The 25742-nt window shown below is 43.9% G+C and overlaps 1 protein-coding gene and 1 long non-coding RNA gene across 3 annotated transcripts; one reads left to right on the top strand and one right to left on the bottom strand.

Annotated features, from left to right (window-relative positions):
- On the bottom strand, positions 1 to 4157 carry LOC140518660 (uncharacterized). Its single transcript, XR_011971978.1, has 3 exons — positions 3487 to 4157; positions 725 to 1007; positions 1 to 256 (listed from the first exon to the last, which is right to left on the bottom strand). It is a non-coding gene; the product is annotated as an uncharacterized lncRNA (long non-coding RNA).
- Positions 2636 to 23922, top strand: STC2 (stanniocalcin 2). Of its 2 annotated transcripts, none has more exons than XM_072630991.1 (6): positions 2636 to 2769; positions 4665 to 4891; positions 5207 to 5558; positions 8232 to 8374; positions 12584 to 12795; positions 20198 to 23922. In XM_072630991.1, exons 3-6 carry the CDS (start codon positions 5408 to 5410, stop codon positions 20598 to 20600), a joined length of 909 nt encoding a protein of 302 aa, XP_072487092.1. In that variant the 5' UTR covers positions 2636 to 2769; positions 4665 to 4891; positions 5207 to 5407; the 3' UTR covers positions 20601 to 23922. The 2 variants fall into 2 exon arrangements, with proteins under 2 accessions (XP_072487092.1, XP_072487091.1); XM_072630990.1 differs by having other exon boundaries at positions 5144 to 5558.
- Positions 23923 to 25742: the final 1820 nt, after the last annotated feature.

Raw genomic sequence — 25742 nt, 5'->3', positions numbered from 1 at the left:
ATCAGCCAATAAGAAAGCATTTATTAAATGCCTACTTTGTGACGGGCAATGTGCTCAATGCTGCATTTTAGAAATATAAAAATGAGATAGTCCCACCCCACAAAAGATTACTGTTCCAGGAAAACTTGGGCAGCAAGAGGATACTTTTAACCAGGACAAGATCAGGGAGGCTTCATGGAGAAGTTGATACATAAACTGAGCCTTGAAGGAAAAGAGAGATTTCCATAGGCAGAGATGAGAAGGGATTACATTCCAGCTATGAGAAAAGACATAAATGGACAAAGAGTTGTTAAATTCTGTCTATTCTTCTTCCAAAATATGCCTGGCATTTATTCCTTCCCTCTCCTCACTGCCATTGTCCTAACAAAGGCCCTTATCACTTCTGAGACGTAACAATAATCTCTTTAACATGTTCTCGTTGACTCCATTTTCTCCTCTTGCTAACTCATCCTATTTAGCTTCACAAAGACAAAACAATATTACTAAAAAACAAAACTGACCAAGTTCTTCCCCAGCTCAACAGCTTTCAGTGACTTTATTCTCTCAGTCTGATTTTTAAGGTCCTTCACAATCTGAATCCAATCTACCTTTGCATCCTTAGTTTCTTTTCCCCTCTCTTCAAACTCTCTAGTTCCAGTCAAACCTGAATAGTAATTAGTTCTCTGATCCTGCCAGTTCTCTCTGGATTTTCAAGAATTTCTCATGCCTGAAACACTCTTCTTACCTCCAGTGAAATCCTTTTTGTTCTCCAGAGTTTAGATCAATTGCTGAATCCCTAATGATGCCTTTCCTGGTTCCCCAAGTTGGAAGGGAACCTTGTCCCAGAATTTTCCTAAAGCACTTTGGATCTCTCCTTTGTTCCACTGCCCTTGTATCAAGGGTTGCACAGGTTGCACCCACCACTATCCCCTCCAGGGAAATTGGAGGCAGGAACTGTGTCCTTGTACTTCTATGTATCCATAGTAGGTAGCACAGGACCTTTGTCAAAATGAATTCGAAGTTGGAAGCTGTTGTAAAAAAAAAAAAAACAACACACAACGAATGTGAGATATGAAAATATAGATAAATATGGGAAGATATATGAACTGATACAAAGTGAAACAAGAAGAACCAGAGAAACAAAGGGAATTTGATGATCAAGCTTGACCTAAAAGAAGAAAGGAGAAAAACCACTTTCCTGTCTTACTTTCAAAAGTGGGGCACTTTTGTCAACCATTCTGGAAAGCAATATGGAGCTTTATACCAAAAGTTCCTAAATCCTTAGATCCAGTGATAGCAATACTAGGCCTATGCCCCAAAGAGATTAAAGAAAAATCAATGAGCATATTACAAAAACATTAATTGTAGCCCTTTTTGTGGTGATAAAAAACTGGAAACTAAGGGTGTCCATCAATTGGGGAAATATTTAAACAATATATGTATATGAATACTATTTTTCCCTAAGAAATGATGGAAGTGAAGGTTTCAAGAGAAGCCTGGGAAAACATGTATGAAGTGATGCAGAGTAAAGTGAACAGAACCAGGGGAACAACTGATAAAACATTGTAAGAATAAACAACTTTGAATGACTTTAAAATCCAATGACCAACCAGGATTCCAAAGGACCACTTTCTGATAGAGAGGTGATAAATTAAATGTACAATGAGACATGCAATGTTGGGATAAGTTTTGCTGGATTATGTACGTTTGTTTTCACAAGGGTGTGTTTTTTTTTTCCTCCACGAAGGAAGGGGAGTTCTGTGGGTAAAAAACAATTGCCTATTCATTGAAAATATATGAAATTTAATTTTTAAAAAAGTGGAGGACTATTATATAGTGTAGAACATTACAAAGATGGTCAAACTTGGTTGATGTAATGATTGGTTTTGCTGAACTTTTTTTTTCTCTTTTTTATTTTTGTTACAAGGGATGGGGAGAATGAAGATTTCATTTTTAAATGAAAGTGATGTATGTAAAAACAAAATATGTTACTAGAAATAAGAGGCCAACCTGTGAATAAACAAAGCTCTGTACCTGTGAGATTCTTGGCAAGAAAACATCAAAGATTTCTTTGGTATAAATACTCTCACCACCAACGTGGTTTCTTAGTTGCTGAGAATGAAAAAACTTATCACTCGGTAATCTGTCTCTCTAAATTTAATTAGGCTGGTCCTTAGACAACTGATACACAGTCCTTGCCCAGAACCATAACTCGAATCCTTTCCAGCTTAGTAGGACCTGTCAAAGCTTGCCTTCACTGGCCATAACTTCCCAGAAACTAGGGTCAACTCTTCTTCATGGCAGAATGATTCTGGGTAAATTCATTCATTCAGTAAATCACCTACACATCAGAACAAAACACAAATACAATAAGCAAAATAAGTACTACAGAAAGCTCATCAAGGAGGAGAAGCATTATCTTTACTACTTAAGATAAACCCCACTGGGATACTGCGGGAGGGAGAATTGGATTTGCTTTTTCCTCCTCTACTTTTTACCAGAGCTCAGCTAGCCTACAAGGAGCCAGTTGTTTGCGGCTTTTATAGCCTCTAATTATTCATTTTCACACCTGCAAGGCGGAAACTGTCTTTTCTTTGCAGAAGGTTAAACTCAGCAAAAGCCGGATGGAGAAACCAGCGATCTCTGGGAGTGGGTGTGGAATGAGAAAGCCAACCCAGCCCTAGCAAACGGAGCCACTCGAAGGAGTCTTGGTGAGAGGTGGCAAGATTTTTTGTTAGTTTTTAAGGCAAAAACGATCTGCGAAAGGTATTCAGTGAGCCATGAAGGAGGGTAAGTTTCTCTGCCAATATTAATTCAAAGTGCACTATACTTAAGCGATAAGGAGCTGGAGTGGCCGCCTTTTCGCCGGTCACTTCGCTTTGGATGGGAAAAGTCACAAGTGGCCACGGTTCCGAAGAACAGGCCAGCAGCTTCCAGCAGCCCAGACATGTATGTGCTGGTCAGTCGGCCGGCCAGGGCCGTCGGGGTAAGCAGCACATTCCAGCGGCTGCCCCCTCCTTTCTTCCCACCCCTCCCTTTCCGCCGCCTGCCCCTAGTTCCCGGGCAGACACAGCTCAGCTTCTCTGACAGCTGCGGCCGGCCGAGAGGCTTCCAGCCGCCGGAGCTGCCGGAGTCGCTCCCATTTCTCCTTCCCCCTACGGTGGCACGGACTCAGCTGTGGAGCGCAGTTGGGGGAGGGGAAGGCGAAGGGAGCGGCTGCCACCGGGAGAAGAAGGACCCGACTGGACCTGCAGGAGCTTTCTCTCGCTCCCCACCACCCCTCTAGCTTTCCCTTTCTACCAAGCCCTTTCCCCACCAAGCCCCGTCACATGGCAGCAGCAGCAGCCGGGCCGCCTGTGCGCCGCGCTGCGGAGGGAGGGGGCTGAGTTGGCTGGCGGTGGGTGATGAAACCTCTGAAGTGGATTACCGCAGAGGGGAAGGGAGGGAGGGGAGGAGGGGGAGGCCAGGAGTGGGCCAGGGGGTGGGGGCTGGGGACCCCGGCCTCACCTGCTGTGGCCCATTCTCCAGCCGGCTCGGGGCAGCCGGGAGCAGGACTGGCGCTAGGGGACTGGGGGGAGGGGAGGGAACTCTCGCGCCTACGGAAAGCCGAGGTTAATTGGGAAGCTATTCCCCAGACAGAGTCAGTTTCGGGGCTTCGGTCTTGGGCCCAACCCAAAACCCCCTGGCTCCTGAGACTAAGTCTCCATCAAACTCGGCCAGGCGGGTTTTGTCCCACACCCCCTGAGCAGCGAATACGTGTGCGCACACACGTACACACATACATATACACACACATACACACACCCAGAGAGACACATTCCCAGCTACTAACTTTTCATCACGATCCCACAGCCCGAGCACAATACAGCGGAAATCGCTTGGGGGTCTCTGTTGGGGAGGGGTGGCGGGCTGAGAGGGGGATGGGGAGGAGACGTTCGCCAGGATTGCAGACCAATGCCTTTTCCCCACCTCAAGATTGGAAAAGGCTGCCCCAAGAATGGGGTCCGGTAAAAGCGACAGCAGAGGCTCTGGCCATACTGGGCGTTCTATGAGGCGCAGATTTGCAGAAAATTCAAGTGGCCATTGGACTCTGGGTCCCCCCTCGAGGAAGGCCTGGGCTACCAAGTTCCTCTTGACTGCTTCTGCTGCCCTCATTTCCACACAAGGAGCATGCAAAAAGAAAGTGGGGGGGCGGGGCGGGGTAACAGCTTTCCACCTGGTTCCCGTCCCAGCCCAGACTGCGGCCTGGGTGCAAAGAAGAGAACTCACGTGGTACCACTGGGGTCTGGCACCGTCCAGGTCCGGTCGGGGACGGTTTCCCGCCCAAAGCTATGCAATTAGTAAAACCAGCGGGGGAGGGGGTGGTGGTGCTTAAACAGAATATTATTTCTAGGTCCTCTGCCCTGGAACATTCTCCTCATACCACCCCCACCACTGCCACCCCCACCCCCAAATCAAACTATGACAGTGACCAGAATTAGTGTGCTCTGGGACTGCGCTGTTTCACCAGGAACCTGGCTGAAATTTGCCCTAGGTTATGCTGGAGGTTTTATGAACTGATGACTAGGAGCGGGGGAAACTTTCCCAAAGATGAAAAACAGTATCTTCCTCCTCCAAAAAAGACTATAGAGGTGAAAAGGTCCTTTAAAAAATAGACCATCTAGTCTAATGACTTCCTTTCACAGATAAGGAAACTGAGGCCCAGATAGGTGAAGGAGCTTGCCCAAGGTCATGGAGGTGATAAAGGGCAAAGGCAGCATTCTAACGCAGGTCCTTCTACCACAAATCCAGCACTGAGCTATGCCGGGGCTGCCTTTCCTCTCCTAGAATCTGAAGTATTGAATCCCAGAAAGGACTGGAGCTGTCTCCCGGCTTCTGCTCCTGCTTCTGGGCCCTAACGCCCGAGCCTCAGGTAATCTCGAAACAGCTGTCGTCTTTTTTTTTTCTATTAGCAATGTATATGAACATATATAGATGGGTAAGGATATGCGTATAGATGTGGACGCTTGCAGCACCCGGGTCTGCAAGTTCTTCCTAATATTAGCTTCCCTTAGCTTGTAGTAGTTAGGAACAAGCTCCGCCCCCTGACCATATAGTCAAACGGGGATGGGGCTGGGATTGGTCGGGGCTCGGGGGTAACACCTGCTCGACTCCTTCATTCAAGTGACACCAGAGCTTCCAGGGATATTTGAAGCACCATCCTTTCCATTCCTGGGCACTTCCACAGCGCTGGCAACGGCACGGGTCACATGCTCCCCGAAGAGAGGTTACCGAGCTCCCTTCCCGAGCGCTCTGTGGAGTCAGAAAGGAGGAGGAGGAGAAAAAAGGAGAAGGAGGAAGAGTGGAAAGAGGAGGAGAATACTCGAAGGAAGAGGACGAGAACACAAAGAGTAAAGGTTCTCAGAGCGGGAGGTTTGTAACTGCAACCATGTGTGTGGAGCGGCTCAGCCAATTAGTGACCCTGGCGTTTGTGTTGGCCAGCTTCGATCCCGTGCTGGGGACTGAAGCCACTAACCCACCCGAAGGGACGCAGGACAGAGCCTCTCCGCAGAAAGGGCGGCTCTCCCTGCAAAATACAGGTAGGTTCATTGGGACTACGGTGACTGTAAAGAAGCTGGGTTTTGCAGTCTGTGACCACCACCCCCAACACCACCCACCCCTATAATGCAATGGGTGCACGAGTCTTTCACTCTCACTCTCTCTTTCTGTGCCCCAGAGAAAACATGAGTTAGCGGGCAGCTATCGGGCACGCAAACTCTCCCGAGCCACCCCCGTATCGCCCCGCACGCTGCCCGCCGGCTCCCGACTTTTCAGCTGCAAAGAATGCTTAAGCTCCAGTAGCCCAGAATCCTCACGTGTTGCCGTGGCAATGAGCTGCCTGGGTTGGGGTAGGGCTGCTTGCTGCTGTTCTCGTATTTGAAAGCTTTAAGGAAGCGAACATAGTGCTGCAGCATCACTTCCCCTCTTGGCCTCAGTTTCCTTGTTTGTTTGGAAAAAAAGGGGGAGGCGGGGGTTAGGGATGGATCTCTGCCATTCTTTCTACTTCGCAGTCCTATGACCCTGGGCAGCTGATCCGTGTGGAGGAGCGTGGCTCCCAATCCTAGACTGCGGGCATCAGGCACAAGCTGCGCTCTGTGAAGTTGGCTGGTGCCCCCACTTCGCTTAAACTCAACCCAGTGCCTTGGCTTCCGTCTGGAAAGATACTGTGTGAGCGAGCAGCTAACTTAGTTCTCTCTCTCCTGAGCCGGGGACCTCGGGTTCTTACCGGCTTTTGGTTCAAACCGAGCTCAAAGAGTTGGGGATGGGGTGGGGGAGGCGGGATCGGATCCAAAACCGGCGGTTGCCTTCTCTGGCGCAGAGCGGCGAGCGGAAAAAAAAATGATGCAACTGGCCGGGAACTGGGCTGCTGCTGCCGCTGCGCCTCAAACCCTCGTGGGCGAGCTGCCTGGAAGAGCCCAAGCGTGCAACGCACGGGGCTGGACCTTTTCCCAGAGCGAAAGGAAAGCTTCCTGCAGCTTCTTCGCTCTTCCCACCCCCGGACGCCTTTGTTTTTTCCTTTAACCGTGTAAATGCTGCAGGGACACTAGTTCAAACCCCGTGCGAGCTGCAACGCACGAGTGCCCCTTAGGGCTGGCCACACGTGAAACCCAGCAGCGTCAAACATTCTCTGCACCCCGCGACTGCAGTGGGGGAGGGGAGTTTGTAGGGGAAGGAGAGGAGAGGTCTTTTCTATCCGTATGCCAACACAGGCTTCAGCGGAGTTTTCAGCCCCACATCTCCACATCTAAGATCTCATCCAAACCTTCACAAAGAGTCAGTCACCATCCCAACCACTAGTCCCTCTAGGGCTGCTTGTAAAGCTTTCCCAGAGAATAGCACAATATAGTTCCTAATATAGCACGAGAGGCAACCAAGTGTGGTAGGGAAAGCACTGACTGGAGCCAGAGGGAGGGACTGGGTTCTTTCCTACTGTCTGTGTGACCTTGGACTAGCTCCTTAACCTCTCTGGGACTGTAAAATGAAGGGATAGACGGGTACCTTTAAGGTCTCTTCTAGAGCTGACCTTCTAAGGTCACTTCCAGTTTTCATTCCTATATACCCAAGTGCTGTCCAAGCTAATGTCACAGTTCCCCTGTGGTCCTTTCTTGATTTCATTTTATCACCGTTTAAATGAGATTAAGAGGGAACAAGGGTGGAGTGTCCCATAGAACCTAGAGCTGAAAGGGGCATTAGAGATAATCTAATGCTCACATTGTACTGGCTGAGGAAACTGTGGCATGGAGAGAGAGTAAATTACTTGCCCAAGGTCATACAGATAGTGCTTAGCAAGCTTCGCATTCAAACCCAGCTCCCCTGACTCCAAATTCATTGCCCTTTCCACTACCTACTTTATACGGAGCGTTTAAGCCTGTCTCTCCTTTCTTACTCTTTTCAGAAGAAAAGAAATTGTTGCCCTATGGGGAGAAGGAGGGGGAGAGAGGGAAAGAGAGAGCCGGATCATACTGCTGGGGTTTGTGGAAATTTAAATGAAATCTTGTCGCATTCTCGAGTTCTAATTAAAGGAGTCTCTAACTGAGTAGATCATTCAGCTTCTGGGCATCATTCACTTAGCCCTGAAGGCTGCCCCCAAGTTGACTCTCTCCCTAAGCTCCTTGCAAACCACAGCTCCACCAGCTTGGTATTTTTAATGCAGATGGTTTTCGAGGCACTGCCTTAATAGGAATTTTGTTTTAATTTTTAGGTGTTGAATCATAAAGCTGAATTGAAACTCCATTTGGCAGAGATCCTTTTCTGCCAGGCAGGAAATGGATGGGATTTAATAGGCAGCAGCTCCTACAGATCTAAATAGAGACAAATGTTTTATTTAACTGATACCACCAAAATGGTGAAGTATTGCAAATGTAAAAGGGAGGTAAGGAGGCTATTTAAAAAAAAAATTACTTGCCTGGTAGGCTTAATAAGCAGGGTTTAAAATAACATCTGCTCTAAAGCAAAATATTACCTCTAAGGGTTCAGTGAAAATGGTAGGATGAAATGGAATGGCAGGACACTGTCCTTTTTGGATACTATTTTTGTAATGTAGGTTTGGTCTGAATTGTGCAAATAACTGGGTTTTGTTTTTTACTACATCCCAATGCCCTGTGCTCAGCATGCCCTGAAATGGCCATTAGAAAATTTTGTTTCTATTCATGTATCCTTGGTCCCCCAGTCTAACTAGCTGTGTGGATTTGTCTTGAAATCTTTTGTTTTAGCGGAAATCCAGCACTGCTTGGTAAATGCTGGCGACGTGGGATGTGGGGTATTTGAGTGCTTTGAAAACAACTCTTGTGAGATTCGAGGGTTGCATGATATTTGCATGACCTTCCTGCACAACGCTGGAAAATTTGATGCCCAGGTAAAGAAAAAATCTGATATGTCATTGTACGTGTGATGTGAATAGGCTTTGTGAAATGCTCAGAGGAAAAACATTTTTTTAAAAACATCTTCTCAGCCTTTTAAAAAAATCCAATCTGGCAGATTTCATAAGTTCAAAAGGAGAAGTTAATATTAATGTCCCCTCCCCTAGTGCTCAATTGATCTATTATGGGGGTCACAGAATTGACTCTATGTTAAACCCTTCTGAGCTCTTACGCTGAGTCTGCGTAAGCAAACTGAAATAAAGAGAGTTGAGCAATCATCGGGGAATCTGAACAATGTAGACCAAGGTCAGTACAAAGAGTGCACACCCAAGAAGGCAGCCCAAGTACTGAGACGGCACCCCAACTTGACACCCCTCACTCCGGCTCCCACAGTAATGCGAACACACAGTTTAGGTCTGGGTTAGTCCAACATAGTATTTTAGAAACTACTCTAGGCTGATGTGTAAGGTTAAGTGAAGCTGAGAAGGCACAGAAACAAGGCCCCCTCTTATTAGCATCATAGGATTTTAGACTGGGGAAAGAACCTGGAACATCATCTCTTTCTTCCCTATCTCATGCTCCAGATGAGCAGACTGAGGCAGGAGAAAGAAAGAATTACCAGAGCCAGAATTGGAAGCCAGATCTTCTAACTGCAAACAGAATTCTTTCTGCCATACTTCACTGCCCCCAATGAGATAATCTGAATGGTTTTTGCCTTCCTTTGCTCTCCACCAAAGAATCTCCATGACCCCTCAGCTCTCCACTTTAACTAGACCTAAACTAGGTGGAACACATTTCATGTTAAGCAGAATTAAAACAGCTCCACTACATCGGGCATGGCAGCCAAACAGCAAAAAAATCTTTGGCTCTAACACTGACAATAAAAATATATTTTCAGAAAGCGTATGACATTAGGCTCCTTGCCTTCATTTTCTCCCCCGCCCATTTTATACATCATTGAAGCATCCAGTTATTAAGTCTTGTAAACCTACTCTCCCATTTCACTGGGGAGAGATGAGAACATTTGGATGGGCCAGCTACTTTTGGCTTGACCTTGAAGTTTATAGTGTGGTTTTAGAAAATCCCCAGCCATCAGCCAGTGTCATTCTGTAGGCAATGCACAGAAATCAGTGTTGTCTCTCATCTCAAATGTTTTCGCCTTGATTTTGGCATTGGGAAGTAACTATGGCATCACCTCCCCTTCCTCAGAAGTAGGCATAAGGAGTCTGGCAGGTTAGAGGCTGAGGTAGTGATTGAGAAATGCCAGAGGTAGCAGGGAGAGACGGTAGAAGAACAACAGTAGAACATATGTGCCCTGAAGCTCTGCTTCCCCATCCTTTTTCCCTGTGGACAAAGATCCATTGGCATTCCCTGGAATTAGGAAATCTAGTAGAGTAGTTCTCTACCAAGATCTTGGTTTGATGCCTCAGTGCATATGAAGTTGACCCCAGGTTCTAAAAGGCATTGCCAGTGAAGCCAACACTCTGGCAGCCCCTACCAGGCTAGGAGGACTTTGCATGCAGACCTGGCGATGGATATATGTCTGTCCTTACAGGAGCAACTTAGCAAAATTGAAAAGGTCCTTCACCAGTAGCTTAACCGGCAGATAATTAAAGAAAAAAATTCCCCAAAGATCATGGCATAGAGGATCATATGGAATTGGATCCAGAAGGGATCTTTGAGCTCATTTAGTTGCACTGTCTTCTTTTACAGATGAGGAAACAAACCTAGAGAGGTGAAGCAAGCATCTTGCCCAATATCCATGATCACATAGCCAGTATGTGAATCAAAAAACCCAAGTTTTTTGATTCCAAATGGAGTACTCTTTCCACTCAAATAGCTTTCTGCATCAGTGGATGGAGTAGCAGTATATATGCTCAATTTTTATACTTCATAGATCCCCAAAACATTGAAATAATGGGGTAAGGAGGCAAAAGAAAAAGGAATTGCCTGAAATATTTTTAAATTGCTATGGTCCTAAGATGAGTCTTATTTTCAGAACTCATATATACACATACACAGTTCTCAGCGTTAGAGATTTCAGTTTCCAAAAGGTTTTAAATGTGCCCATCACCCCGTACAATGATTGATCTTTTTTCCTCCAAGGGGGTGGTCAGGTGGGGAGAGGAAAGAGAGGAGCAAAGAGCTAAGGAGAAAGAAAAGAGAGCTACATAACTTTTTTTTTCTGTTGCAAAGAAAATATATCCAAATAGTACAATTGCTTCCAAAGGAGAGCCAAAGAAATGTGCTGAATAGCCACTGAATTCCAGCCCTAACCTACTCCAGTGTGTCTCCTTGTGTCTGTCTAAAAACCATGAGGTAAAGTCATCTGCAACAGCTTTTTGCTATTGTAATGGAAAGTGTGAGGACTTGGGCATACTTTGATGCATAAACCTGATCTGCCATTGGAGGTTAATAAAGGAACTAAGTGCTCCAAGCTCCCCTCTAAAGCCCCTAACAGCTGTCTCCTTTCTAGGATAAGAAGAGATCAATAGGGCTGCCAGGAAAGAGAACTGTAGGCCAGATGTGTGCCTAGCTGGCTGGTTTGGCCACTCCAAGGCAGGGAGAGTGAGGAGGAGGGGGAGTGTCTTTGTCGGCTGGGTAGTTCAAATCTCCAGATGCTGCCAGGCAAGTGTCACAGAGACAACGATCCTAGTTGCTTAAAGGAGTAGCGATCATTTTCCAATGAAAAGGAATTTTCCTCCGGAAGGTGTGGGAGGAAAGTTCATGGGGATTTAGGGAATCGGGATCCTAGGCATGAGGGATCATAGGATTTAGAACCGGAAGAGACCTCAGAGGTTATCCAATTCAACCCCCTCATTTTACAGAGGAAGAATCTAAGACTCAGAAAGGGGAAATAGCTTGTCCTTGGTCATAGAAGCAATAAGGAAAAGGGGCCAGAAGTCAGACCTGGGTCCTCTGATGTTGGAGCCAGTGCTCTTTCCACTACAGCTGGTTTTCTAGCAGGAATGAGAAAAGCCAATGTTATAATACGTCTCCCTGAGATTGCAAATGAAATCAGAAGGGAAAAAGAGTAAAGCGATTCATTGCAGCTGACTGAGGAATCCGTGTATAGTCTGAGCACATGCAAAAGGAACCTTCCAGTGAGGGGGGAAAATCCAGAGCACTGTTAACCCTGAGGGAGGATTGGGATAAGGAGATAGCAGGTATAAACCCAGCCAGTGATAATTCTGAGGAAAGCTACTGCTGCCCGCAGTCAGCTTGTGGGGCTTCCATCAAAGACAGCTTCTATAATAGGTGGTAGAAAGAAAAAAAGAGAGAGAGAGACTTTAAACAAGGCAGAGAGAGCCTTACTATTTCTCAAGGTCTAGCTGGCCATGCCTCCTGACTAATGAGTGACAACAGCTCACTTTTTTTTAACAGCGCTTTGAGGTTTATAATGTGTTTTTATCTCAACAACTCTGGAGGTTGGTAGCCATTGTTTTGGTTTGGTTTTTTGGAGCAATAGGGTTTAAGTGACTTGCCCAAGGTAACACAGCTAGTAAGTGTCTGAGATCAGATTTGAACTCCCATTCTCCTCACTACCAGTCGGATGCTGTATCCACTGTGCCACCTCGCTTCCCCTAGGTTATTTTATTGTTATTAATGCTATTAAAATGTTAATTATTAGCCATTTTACAGATGACTAATACCCAAAGCTCAGAGAGGTTTTAGTTGTTTGCTCAGGGTCACACAACTAGTAATCATCAGAGCCAGAGCTTGAGCCCAGATCTCCAAGGTTCCAGATTCCAACTCGGTTCCTTTTCCCACTACAATATTTTACTTGTCGAGTTATTCTAAAGTGAAATGATTACAGCTGTCAGAAAGTCCCATATTGTCCAGGAAGAACAAACACAAAACATGAATATATTGAATCATAGGCTGTTAGAGCTGTGAGGGACTTAGACATTCTCTAGTTCAACCGATTCATTTACAGAGAAGAAAACTTAGACCCAGAAAGAGGAAGAGGCTTGATCAAGGTTATACAGCAGGAAGCAGTGGAGGACCATGGAAAGACTGCTTGGCAAGTCACTTAATACCTCTGTGCCTCAGTTACCTCATCTGTAAAATGAGAGAGTTGGAGTCAGTGGCTTCTAAGGGTCATTTCCAGCTCTTGATCCATGAGTGACAGATTGAGAAAAAGAACCTATATCTTCCAACATGAACTTTTTTTTCCTCTTTTCCTCCCATCTTTTTTTGCTCAGGGTAAGTCCTTCATCAAAGATGCCCTGAAGTGTAAAGCCCATGGCCTAAGGCACAAATTTAGCTGCATCAGCCGGAAGTGTCCAGCCATCAAGGAGATGGTATTCCAGTTACAACGGGACTGCTACCTGAAACACAACCTCTGCTCTGCTGCCAAAGAGAACATCCAAGTGATGGTGGAGATGATTCATTTCAAAGATCTGCTAGTGCACGAGTGAGTTCTTCCTACTTAGTCACAAGTCAGCAGCAGAAGGAATTTCCCTGCTTTGGTCTGGTTGTGGAAAATGTTGAAGGAAACAGGGGTGACCTCTTTTTGAATGATTACCTTTCCTGAAAAATAGAAAGGATTACAATTTTCTGCTCAAAAGTCCTACTGGCCTTTCCAGACCTTCCCTCCCATTAGCATTTGTATTGGTGGTAAGAAGTGTCTGTCACCTTTTTAAAACCCAGAAGCATTAGATATGGGAAACGTTTACTAAAACATATTAAGCCAGTCCTTAAGGATGCCTTGGAAATATCATTCCCCATCTGCACAGCCCTCCCTCACTCAAAACAAAGTCAAGTGCAAGTCATGTCGTTATTTCTCTGATGGCATAGTCTTCTTCGGCAACGAAGGAGGAACATACACACACACTTCAAAGACAGTAGTTCTTTAGTTAATCTTATGAAATCCTATAGGTCCCTGCTAGGGTAAATCAATCATGCAACTTTAACCCAGCCCCATTATAACATCAGGGGCTTCAGAGGCTAAAGAAACTGTAGAGATAATTTAGGTCAAGCCCCAATCTTACAAAGGAGGCAACTGATGTCCAGAGGAGAAATGACTCGTCCAAGGTCAAATGCCCAATAGACATTCAGGCAACGTTTAGATAAACTATTCCAACTTCTACAAGACCTTAGTAGACTCTGAGAAGGTCAAAGACCACTATATAGTGTCTTACCCAACAGTAACACACCTTTTGGCATAAGGGGTGTGAGCCCTATTATGTAATTGACACCCTAAAAAGAGTTGTGACTTGTCATAGGCCACACTACAGAACTCATTCCCAAAGTCCCATGCCCAAGAGGTCATTCCTCCTTTATCCCCATTTACCCAGACTCTCCCAGAGAGCCAGAGAGTTACTTATTTTTTAATTCATCAGAAACTAAAGGGAGGGGGTAATGTTGTTGTTTTTTTAATTCTGAAGTACAATAAGACATAGGTGTATAATTATGCTAAAAAGTAAAAAGTGATCAATAGGTTCAAGAGGATGGAGGCCAAGTGGGTCAATAACAGCAGACCTTTATGTCAAAATCTAATTCAGTTCAGTATATATTTAACCCCTAGTATGTTTTTGGAAATAAAAAAACTGTATTAGTAGATGCTTTAAATTTACAAAGCCATTTTATTCATATCCTGGATCTCTTTGATCCTCACAACAGCTCTGTGCAGACTTTTTTGTTCCTGTTTTACACATGAGTAAACTGAGACTATGAATTGTCCAAGGCCAATATATGACAAGCAGTTAGTTACATGTAGTTATAAAAGATATCTGGATTCCAAATCCAGCATTCTTTCTACTATGCTCCAGAAGCTTCTCCAATGATTACTAGTGATTTGAGGGCCCTGAAATTTTCCATTTGCAGTTTAAAGCCATTCTCAGTATCATTTGGTAATTTGAGATGCCTAGATTTATAGCAGGACTTGTTTCCACTAATGTCATATGGGACTCCAGAATCTACCCTATATAAAAGGGGGTGTAAGGACCCTGCCAGTTTGTCCTGAAGAGGAGACTGCACACCTTGGGACATGGCTAGTAGTACCAGGAAAACCCATAAACTCAGTTTAAAAAAATTGTTGAACATTTCAATACCCTTGCCCTGAAGGGTGGTAATTTTTCCATCTTCAGAGTGGATTCCAAAGTGCTTTGTGATTATTCAGCCTCCCACTATCCCTAGATGGTAAAGGCTGTGTTTCCCACTTTTCAGTTAGAGAAACTGAGGCACTCAGAAGTATGAGTTGACTTACCAGAAACCAAACTCAAATCTTGCTCCAAGGCCTTTTCCCTGGCCCGTGATATTAGCTCACTTATAGCTAGGAAGGACAGGGTCCCCATAGCAAATAAGTAAGCCATTTCAGAGTTCCTGAACGTGGCCTTTCTTTAATCTCTCACACATGCCTGTGATAGGTGAAGGGGGAGTTGTGAAACTTTCTAGGCACCTCTGGGAATGAAAGCTTGTCCCTCAAAACCCTTAAGTAAGACAAGAGGCAAACAAGCTTCATGGCCAAAAAACACTCACCAAGTTCATTCACGTGCATGACCAGCCCACATCCTTTAGGAGACAAAAATGCTGGCTCCATAAACTGAAAAGGGGAAGGTTAACTTAGATGTCTCTAATATTCCTTCACAGCTTGGAGAAACCTGGGCTTTCTGGAGTGATCTTTTTTCAATTAGGAATTTTTGAATAGGTGTTGCTAAATTTTCTGGTTGGAACTGCTATCTATTTTTTTAAAGAAGAATGGTGGAGCCCTCCCTAGAAGTGTGGGTTTTCTGGTGGGACCTGGAATGTAGGTCAGGGCTTGACCCATTTTGGAGAATTAGGAGTCTCCTCAGGGACCCTACTACAGCCCTCACCCCCATGTCATTGGGGTTATTTCTGGGCCCAGATCTCTTAGTGTTCAGGGATTCTAAGAGGTTCTAATGAGAAGTAAAACAACCCCAGGGGGAAAACCTGGCCCTCAGGATCTCCTCATAACAATAATTCATTTCTTTTACTGCTTTAAAGTTGATAAAACCATTTCCTCACAAACCTGTGATAATTAATATGGTTTTATCTTCCCCATTTGGTAGCTGAGGAAACTGAGGCTCAGGGAAATTAAGTGCCATGGCCCAGCACGGCAAAACTTTGTAAGCGTCAGAAGCAGGGATTCGAACCCAGCTCCCCTCACTGCAGGCCCAACCATGACCATCTTATCTGTCCAAAGACAAGAGCCTGTTTTAAGATTAGGGTGGCTTGGATCTCCTAGCTACAGAGTAACTGGTACAAAAAGATTTCTATCCTCCATGTGGAGATCAAGGAAACAGTCACTCTCAGAATATCTGCTACCCCACTTCCTTACCTCAGTCTTCCTTCATCAGCAGAGCATTCTTTTAAGTAAACCTTTTCTTGATTGTTGAATGAAAAAATTAAAAAAAAAAATTCAGTCTGGAACAGAACTTGAATCAAGGAGCTGTACAGACTTGAGTTCAAGTTAAGGCTGTGATACCTACTAACTGTGACCCTGTGAAAATCATTTCACTTCTTTATGCCTCAGTTTCCTCATTTATCAAATAAGGATCATAATCCCTGAGCTACCCACTTTACCAGATTGTTTCGAGGAAAGAAAGTGCTCTAGAAATGTGAGGATCTTTGCTCTTTTGTCTCCTCTAACACCACCACCACCACCCTATACACACCCAAGCCCAAGTGTCATCAGACACTCCTCCAAGCCCCAGCCACCCTGGCTCTCCAGCTGAGGTACTGTTGCTATTTCGTTGGCAACAATCAGTGGTTTGGAGCTGCCAGGCACGTCTCCTTCCAAGTATTTTTTTTAAATCCTCTAGCCTCACTGACACCCAGTTAAGGGAGCTGGGCTTTGTCATTAGACACAGGCTGAGGCTGCAGCATGAGAAGGCACTGTGCCAACCCAAGACGCAACTTAGATTAACTGTGTTCTGCACACCCTGACAGTACGCAGCTCTCTTGTCAGGCAGCAAGAGTTCTAAGCGGAGTGAATAGCTCTGACTAGCCCAAGCTCCTAGAGCCACCTCCTTGGGCTGCCAAGAACTAAGTAGAATGGCCCCCTGCTGCAGGAGAATAGAGACCAGCCAAGCAACCTGGATAGTCGACAGCTTACCCCACCCCTCTCTTTGGAGAAACAGATAGTAAAGCAGAGAAAATAGAGTTACAAGAGTCACTCCTAAGTTTACGAAGCTCTTTCCCTCACAACCACCATGAAAGGTAGGTAGTATATTATTACTAGGTGTAATATTATTGTTATCATTATTACCATTATTGTCCCCAGTTTTAATCGTTGGGAAGCTGAGACTTAGATAAGTAAAATGATTTATCCAAGGCTATGCAGCTTCAGCTTTGTAAGTATCCAAACTCAGGTTTCCTAACTCCAAGCCAACATTCTTTCCACCATGTTGTTCTGCCTTTTAAGAGATCAATATGGAGATTAGATGAGTTAAGCAACCCCAGATGGGCTTTGAACTGTATTTCATTTCTCTGCTTCCCAAAATGGTTTCATTTACAATTAGGGGCTCATTAAATGCTGGTTGATGCTCTTTCTGTTAAATACTGCACTACATCAGATGAGTCACAGGATTTAGAGCTCAAAGGAATCTTCTCATTTTATAGAAAAGTAAACTGAGGCCTGGAGGGAGAAATTGAATTATCCAAGGTCACACAGCTAATAAAGATAATGGGCAAGGGATTCAAATCCAGGACTTCTGATCACAAATCCAGTGCTGTTTTGTATACCACCATGAGTTAGTCCCTGGTTCTCAGCACCAGCAGCAAAATCTCCCTAGGAAGTCTAGAGTCTCAATATTTGCTATGGAGGTTTGCAAAAAGTACTTCATTCCTTAGGGCTTTGGTTTTTCCCTCTGGGAGAATTTATCCAACTGCAGCTTGGGAATGCTTAAGGACTGCTGAATTTAAATGCTAGTTAATTCCTTTGCAGATTTCAAAATGTGGCATATGTGATAAACAAAAATTCAAGTCTACCCATTGTTTAACATAAATATTAACTATGATCCAAAACAGCAAAGCAGGTCCTCATTGCTTCTTCTTGGGATTCAGAGCTAGACAAACCTTAGAGACTATGTAGTCCCACTTTCTTGAGGGAGATAAGTGGTTCAATGGATAGAGCACTTTTTTGGCTCAGAGTCAAAAATCTGCCTGGCATAGTTTACTAGTTTTATGACCCTAGGCGTCAGTCAACCTCTCTTTCTCAGTTTTCTCTACTGTAAAATGGGATTAAGTACCTACTTTCAGGGTTGTTCTGAGGATCAAATGAGGTGATATTTGTTTTTAAAAATGTTTAGCACAGTGCCTGATATACAGTAGATGCTACATAAATCCCTTCCCTTTTTTATTATAGAGGCAACTCGGGCTCAGTGAAGGGAAGCTGACTTGCTCAAGATCACAGAGGCAGTAAAATAACCAAGCCAACAAGAATAAAACTTTTTCTGGTCTTCCCCCACTTAGTAATAAATAACCAGAATTCACACCCAGTGCTCTTTCTACTACAAGGCACCATGGGGAGTTTTATTCCTTCTCTTAAGTGATCACACATTCCTAAGTGAACTTTATGACCCAGATAATGCCTTGGAGTGACAGTATTTATGCACTAGGGGCCCTGTTAGGCAAAACTGCTGAAGCAGATGGCTTAGGAACTTCGGTTAGCCACATTCCAGATAGCAATAGCCTTCTAGGTTATTGTAGCCCCTGTGGGCTAAGCAAACCTCAAAAAGAAAACACTCAGAGTTGAGCTAGAGACTTCCCAGTCCCAGATTGGCCTGGGGATGTGGGAAGGAGGCACTGTGCCTGGCTCTGGGTGGTTCACACAACTTTGCCATTCCTTCTTCTGGCACTGTTTTCCTAACAACACAACCCAAGGCAGGTGGAGTTGCCATAGAACTGAATGTTTCTGCTGGAGGACTCTTAGCCCTCATTCAGGGCGGCTCAGCGCAGGCATTCTGCACATCTCCTGTCTCCGGGAATTAAAGCGAACACCTAGTGCCTTTTCTTAAGCCCTTTTAATTGTTGAGGAGGCTCACTTTGCTCCCCACAGTCCTGTGAGGTAAGGAGAGCAGGTATTACCTTCCCCATTTTATAAATGCAGGGTCAGAGAAGCTTTGATTTACCCACAGTGATGTCAGCACTGGGATACAGACCCCGGTGTCTCAACATCAAATAGTGTGTTCCTTCTACAGCCCCAATGGAATAACCATTTCTCCTTCCCTTCATCTTGGGAAGGCCCCAGACCAAATTGATTTACCCAGGTTACTTTGGTGGAAGTTCCCAAGTCAGAACATAAACCTCTATGGGTTCAGGAGCTAAGTAAACCATATGTACATGTATACGTGTCTGTGTGTGTTATGATGTTATCCTCCATTCAGGTGGGGGCAAACCAGCTCCCTTTTCTGGACGTGGGTCTCCAAAGCCGGGGTTCAGACGAGATTGTCTCTAACTCCTGCCAGCATTAAAACATTCATAACACCTGCTTTACAAGGAAAACACTTTGTAAGCTATAAATCACTGTATGAAAGTGATTATAATTTCATTAGCTCTTCCAGCCAACACATGAGCAGGTAATATGATCTCCTTTCGCAAGTGAAGCAACTTTTTGTCTCTGCTACTCATTTACTTAATTTTTTAAAGCACTTACAATGTTTTAAGGTTTACATACACTACGTATATAAATGTATATAAGTTCATTTGATCCTCACAAGAACCCTGTGAGGTAGGTGCTTTTAATATCATCTCTATTTTACAGATGAGGAAACTGAGGCTGAGAAAGGTGTGTTGGCCAGGGTCACATAGCCAGGAAGTATTTGAGACAGGATTTGAACTCAGATTTTCCTGTCTTCCAAGTCCTTCAATCTATCCAATGTGCCACCTAAATGCCTACATTTAGTGCTTATTGTGTTCAGTCTTGTACTGTTACTGAGAGGCTGTGGGAATTCATGAAGAGAAGGATAGTATTGGGGTCAAGAAGACCAGTGTTCAAGTCTATCGATAACATTAGCTTTGTGACCATGGGCAAGTCGTTCATCCTTTCTGAGACTTATTCTCCCAATCTATAAAGTGAAAAAGGTTATACCTGTAAAATCTACCTCACAAAATTTGAGTCTTAATTAATATAAAGCAACTTTGAAATATTATACAAATATCATTTATTGTATTGATCATACATATACGTGTATACACATATGTGCCTATAACACACATATGTATGTTTGTGTGTATACATATGTGTATCTATAAATAAGATAATATGTGTGTATTGTGTATTATGTGTATACATGCTCGCACACACCCCTTTTCTCCTTTCCAATTAATCATTAGCCTCGTGCTCAGGGCCCATGTCTCATACCTCTTCCCATCTCCAGCATTTAGCATAATGCCTTTGCACCTTGAGTCACAGATTTAGAGCAGGCCATGAAGCCTTTTTCATTTTACAAATGAAGAAACTGAGACCCAGGGAGGTTAAGTTACTTGTCCAAGGATAGATAGTAGGTATTCACTGAATACTTGGTTTTGCTTATGATGATACATTCTTGTCAAATTGGCTTGAATATAGGGTCACTCTCCTAAAACAGTTCTATCTGAAACTCCTTAAAAGAGTTCAAGCAAAAGCTGAGACATAGATATTTTAAATCCTTTCTGGTTCTGAAATTGTTCTTTTGTAACCCATATAATGTTTGGAGTGGGTGGAGGGGGAGGGGACCATGCCTTTATGCTCATGCTTGCTAAGCACTGCCCATTGCCTTGTTTCATTCTTAGTGTCTCTTTTCTCTCTCTCTCTTCCCACCCTTAACCCCAACCCTGGGCATCCGACCACTTCTTTGTACCTGCAATTCCAGACCTTATGTAGACCTGGTGAACATGCTGCTGACCTGTGGGGAAGAGGTGAAGGAGGCAATCACCCGAAGTGTGCAGGCTCAGTGTGAACAGAACTGGGGAAGCCTTTGTTCCATCTTGAGCTTCTGCACCTCAGCAGCTCAGGGGGAGCCAGCGGTCACTCCTGAGAGACAGCTGCAAGCTGAGGGATCCAAGGCTATCCGGGCTCATCCAGGGGATCTAGGCTACCACCTCCCAGAATCAAGTGGGAGGGATGCTTCCAGAGGTGCCAAAGGGGAAAAAGGTAGCAAGACTCACCCAAATGCCCACATCCGTGGCAAAGCTGGGGGCCATGGAGCCCAGGGATCCCAGGGAAGTAATGAGTGGGAGGATGAACGGGCTGAGTATTCAGATATCCGGAGGTGAAAAGATATACACCCAATCATGAAATCTTTCCTCCATACCGTCCATTTTCTTATCTATGGACATTCCAAAACATTTACCATTAAAGAGGGGGGATGTCACATGCAGGGTATTAAGGGAATCATGGACTTCATCAAAGGTGTATAAATAAGTGGAAAGGGCAGCTGAGATGGAGACTCCAAGAGCAGTCAGCTCTTGGTTGTACCTGGTGAATTCAGCACTTACACATATTCACGTGAGTGCTCCTAGCGTTGTCCTCATTTTACCTTTTGTCTTCTTGTGAGCAATAGGGCCAAGTGGGTGTCAGTCTGATGGTTTGCTCTGTTGTGGGGGTGGGGAGGGGGAATGTGAACTGGGGAAGGGGGGGTCAAGGTTGGGCATTTCCACCCGGGCCCAGCCCTCTCACCAACACTAGGCTCAGCTCTGTAGCTTCTGGTGTTGTCTCCCCAAAGAGCGGTTGGGTTCCTGGGGGGGATTTGGATTCAGATACAGCTGTGAAAGTCAAATCATCATTGGGGATTCAGGGAAGAAGAAAGGCTGAGAGGAAGAGGAGAGTCAATTGTGATGCTTGGTACCAAGCTGAAATTCGGTTTCTTGCCCAGGTCTTTGATGCAGAGAACTCTGGGTTTTGTTCTGAGCCATTGTTCCCTGTATGGGTGAAACTGCCTGATTAAGTGGCCCCCATGTGTATCTTAACCACTGCTTTACTTCACAATTTGGCTTTTTATTTATCCAATGACATCTACTTGTCTGTTGTCTAAATAAATGGCTTTTAAACAAGGCTACTGGGTCATTAAAACTATGGGATCATAGAAGTCAGCTGGAAAAGACCTTAGAAATCATCTATTTCTGTCATCTAAATAAATGGTGTTTAGACAAGACAACTAGGTCATTAGAAAAGCATAGGTTGTAGAACTAGGAGGGACCTTTAAAAGGATCCAACCATCTCATTTTACAGATCAGGAAATTAAGAAGCAGGGAGGTTAAGTAAATTGCTTAAGGTCATACAAGAAGTCAGTTACAGAGCTGGGATTCTAACCTATGTATTCTGACTCCAAATCTCGGGCTCAGTCTACTAGTAATCTTCTCTATTAGTTTTTCTTCCTTCCTCCCCACTCCCGCTCCCCAATCCAACCAACATTTGTTAAGCACCTACTACAATCCAAAGCACTGCGCTATGACCCCATGTATATGATGGAAACACATACTCTTCTTTGTGTTTATTTTTCAAAAGTGATCATTAAGCCATTGGTAGAATTCAGGCAGAAGCCCTGTAAATGAATGAATAACTAATGTGGACTTCTAGCCCCTTAGGAAAAGACTTTATAATGAGGGAGGAAGCATACACACACACACACACACACACACACACACACACACACACACATACACGTGTGCACATGCACATACATGTACATTGCATGTGGCAGAACCTCCCTAAGAACTGTGTTTCTCTCCGTTATCAGATTGCTAAGGAACAGCCTACACTATTTGTTCCCTGGAGCTGTGTCTAAAACAGGGGTCTGTACTTCCAGAATTCAAAAAGAGGGAAAAGAAAAGGTGTGTCTTTGGCTAGCCTGGATGGGAGAGTGACTTTTTGGGGGGGGTAAGACAGTCCACTTTGAGGAGAACCTGATATTAAATTTCCAAGGAAGAGGAGTCAAAGGTTTGCAGTGAAGAAGCAAGTCAATATGAAAGAAAGGAAGGAAATAGAGAACGGAAGGAACTTGTAGGCTTAAGCCCACTGTCACTATTAATGGATTTCTTGACTCAGAGTCCTCTCTCCCTAGTTCTTTGCCCTCTAGACTATCAGATTAAAAGTTAATTGTTTCTTGCTTCCAGCGCATACTACCCCAAGGTACTACAGAAGCTAAGGGGGCTCCTGGGGTAGGGTCTTCCTTCCCCTAGAAGAGGGTCCAAAATTTTTCTATCTGAGATGTGCACATCAGCATATTGGGTCTCCCTTAGAAGAATCTTAAGGATAGGGCAGAAAAGGGGGAAGCTGCAGCTCAGGTTCCTTCTGCATCTAAGTGTCCACTGCCAAAGGCTAGTCTTAATAGTCCCAACACCCTCTACCCCTACTTTACTTCATGTCATCTCACCCCTTGCATGATCCACAGCTCCACCAGGGCTTCAGTGGGGATTCACCAAGACCAGCTTTTGCCTAATAAAACCACATTCTGCTGCCAGGAAAACCAAGGACTGATTACTGAGCTCCTTATACCACTGCCTTAATTGGGGAGGAGAAAGCCTCTCTGGGGTTCCCCATCATTTTTCAGGCCACCTGAGCAGAATAATTTTGATTGTCAGAGAGATAACCATAACTGCATCGATCAGCTGGCTCCCAGTTTCCTGGAGTTGGTCTTGTCTGCGGCATGACTTTTTCTGTTTCCTCAATGTAAAACTGTTATATTCATTCATCTACTGGCATCTCATGTCATTGCTGCAATTGTAAATACTTAATCTTTGTATTTATTATTTTCCTGTCTTCATTTCGGTTATAAATGGCTTACTCTGGAAATTTAATCACACGCCTTGACCTGTGTTGTTTGTGTTTGTGTGTGTATGTGATGCCACTGGTTTGTTTCTCTTATCAGAAGACAAAATGAATTCCTTGCTGACCTACAACATTACTGGGAGCAGGACGTACTGCTTATTTTTTCCCCCTCTCCACTGAATACAGAATGTTATCTGCTAATATTTTACTCAGGGAAATTTGACAACTGGAAATTTAAGGAAAGTAGAAGACTCTCCATGTGGTCCTATCATACTCTTTTAACAAATACTTTGAATTAAACTCAGGAAAGCGTTTACACGTCCTGAGGACTTGTACTAAGCTCAGGACTGGATAATCAAGTGTATACTTTCTTATGAACCTTCCTTGGGGAAGGCTGTTGGATCTCCAAATAAAGATGAGATGTTTACTTTAAGTTTTGCATCTTAAGGAGAGGATCTGAACACCTCTCTTTGGTATGAATAGCTCTCTTATTCTGGAATGAGAAGCCTGAGTATAGTGAAATGCTGACACCCAAAACTAAGTAAATAGAGAACACCAGCCCACATCACTGTCGTACTTTGACAGCAGAAAATAAAAGAGGGGGGGAAAGAACATTCAAAATCCAACCAAACAAAGTAACTTTCTGCAGAAAATAATGCTCCCTTCGACAATTCCCCTAAGAGAAACAATCCAGTTTGATCTGGGACCTGACACTAAGTAAGCTGGGTAAGTTGTGATGTGGATTTTTGTTGTGGACTAAGGCCTTGAGATCTGTACATTTTCCCATTGCATTTTTTTCTTCCAACACTAATAAACATTTTGAATAGATGATTTCTCTGGCAGCTCAATTCTGTAATCACTGTTTGAGAGTCCCCCTCCCAGTCTGTGCAGAGCCTCATGCTTGGTTAAACTAGAGATGCAGAGAAAAGAGATTTAGACCCTGCTCTTTGGGAGCTAATGATCTTCCCAAGCACAGACACACAATGTGAGGTATGAACCTCTTAAGTCTCCCAGACAATTACACAAAGAAGGACCTTTGTCACCAAATATTTATTAAACTCCTCCTACATGCCAGGAAACCATCTAGTCCAGGGATTCTTGGAGTCCGTTAAACTGAAATATAGATATACATTAATATATGTATAATATATACACATTCATTCAAATATATACACATACATATACATATACACACATGTAAATATAAGTATATGTATATATGTATCAATGACTATATTTTATTATAATTGGTTTCCTTACTAATCCTGTGTATTTTATTTAAAGCTTTTAAAAACATTATTCTATAGATCTCTAGACTTCCAAGGCATCCATCACTCACACACACACACACGCACACACACACGCACACACATGTTAAGAAATACTGATTCTAGTTTAACACCATAGCATTACAGACAAGGAAACTAAAAACTGGAGAGTTGAAACAATTTGAAACAATCCCTTCGCAGAGTCAGAATTTAAACTGAGGTCTTCTAACCTCTGAGCAGCTAGTTGGCCCAGCAGATAGAGCATTGGGCCTGGAGGTAGGAGAACCTGCCTTCAAATCTGACCTCAGACACTTACTAGCTGTGTGACCCTGGACAAGTCTCTTAACTTTGTTGGCCTCAGTTTCCTCATCTGAGGAAAGAACTAGAAAAAGAAGTGGCAAATTGCTTTAGTATCTCTGCCAAGAAAATGGCCTCATAAAGAGTCAGAAATGAGCTGAATAACAATGTCTAACCTCAGTTGCAATGTCCTTTTTATTATACTACCTCCAAGGCTTTCATTTTGTTTTTCGAAGAAGAAAAATGACCAGGTGAATTTGATATCATTGAAGGGATTTCATTTCTCCCTTTCTCTCCCAAGAAGGCATTAGCCACACTGAATCCCAAGAAGTTACTAGTTCACATGGCTCCCTCAAAGGTAGGGAAAATAATAATTCCCTCCCTCTCCAGTTTGATTCACCTTGACAAAGAAGAAGATAAAATCTCAGTTGCTATGTACCACTCCATGCCTCATGCTTTGGGCCACAGCAGCTCATGATCCTCTTAACAGCACTTGTACTTTTCAGAAATGCTTATATTCAATTTCCATACAAGCCCTGGGAGAGTAGGAAATGTGCCTCTTTTTTAAGGATGAGAGGACAATACTACTAAAAGGTTAGGTGAATTATCCAAGGTCACATATCTAGTTAACATGAGAGTTGAGAGTACCCCCAGGTCGAATGCCATTTGTTCAAGTTTTCCACAAGTCATCCACATAGGAAAAACAAAATGGGTGAAAATGGATGTTGCCAAGATAATGACATGAAGCTACATAAACAATCCATTGATTTGATCCATCAGTATGAACATTTTGGCCAAACACTGTAAATAAAAAATGAACTGGGCTCAAAGGTCAGTAGAAGAATTAGAGATGATCAAATGTGGGAAGCTGTATAGTTTTTTCAGTAATCACAAAGCTTTCTGCCACAAAAAATCTGTATTTTTACGTTAGTGAACAAATAAGATGTCAGAAAAATAAAAACAAGTACCCCATATGGCATGAAAAGTGGGCATAAAGAAGTGGGCATAAAAGTAGTCTACATCATGTTTTTCATCCTCCATTCACTAGGAAGACCATAAACTCAGGGAGGTAATATCATGACA

The sequence above is a fragment of the Notamacropus eugenii genome, chromosome 1, assembly GCF_028372415.1.
Source record: "Notamacropus eugenii isolate mMacEug1 chromosome 1, mMacEug1.pri_v2, whole genome shotgun sequence".
Classification (NCBI taxonomy): Eukaryota; Metazoa; Chordata; class Mammalia; order Diprotodontia; family Macropodidae; genus Notamacropus; species Notamacropus eugenii.
The sequence above is the reverse complement of the archived record's forward strand: the minus strand, read 5'-3'. Positions and strand labels throughout refer to the sequence as shown.

Bases quoted from the DNA above. Each gene is read 5' to 3' on its own strand.
- STC2 (XM_072630991.1), top strand. From the start codon at position 5,408: ATGTGTGTGGAGCGGCTCAGCCAATTAGTGACCCTGGCGTTTGTGTTG. The intron at 5,559-8,231 runs GTAGGTTCATTG...CTTTTGTTTTAG, and splicing joins GCTCTCCCTGCAAAATACAG to CGGAAATCCAGCACTGCTTG. The intron at 12,796-20,197 runs GTGAGTTCTTCC...CTGCAATTCCAG, and splicing joins AAAGATCTGCTAGTGCACGA to ACCTTATGTAGACCTGGTGA.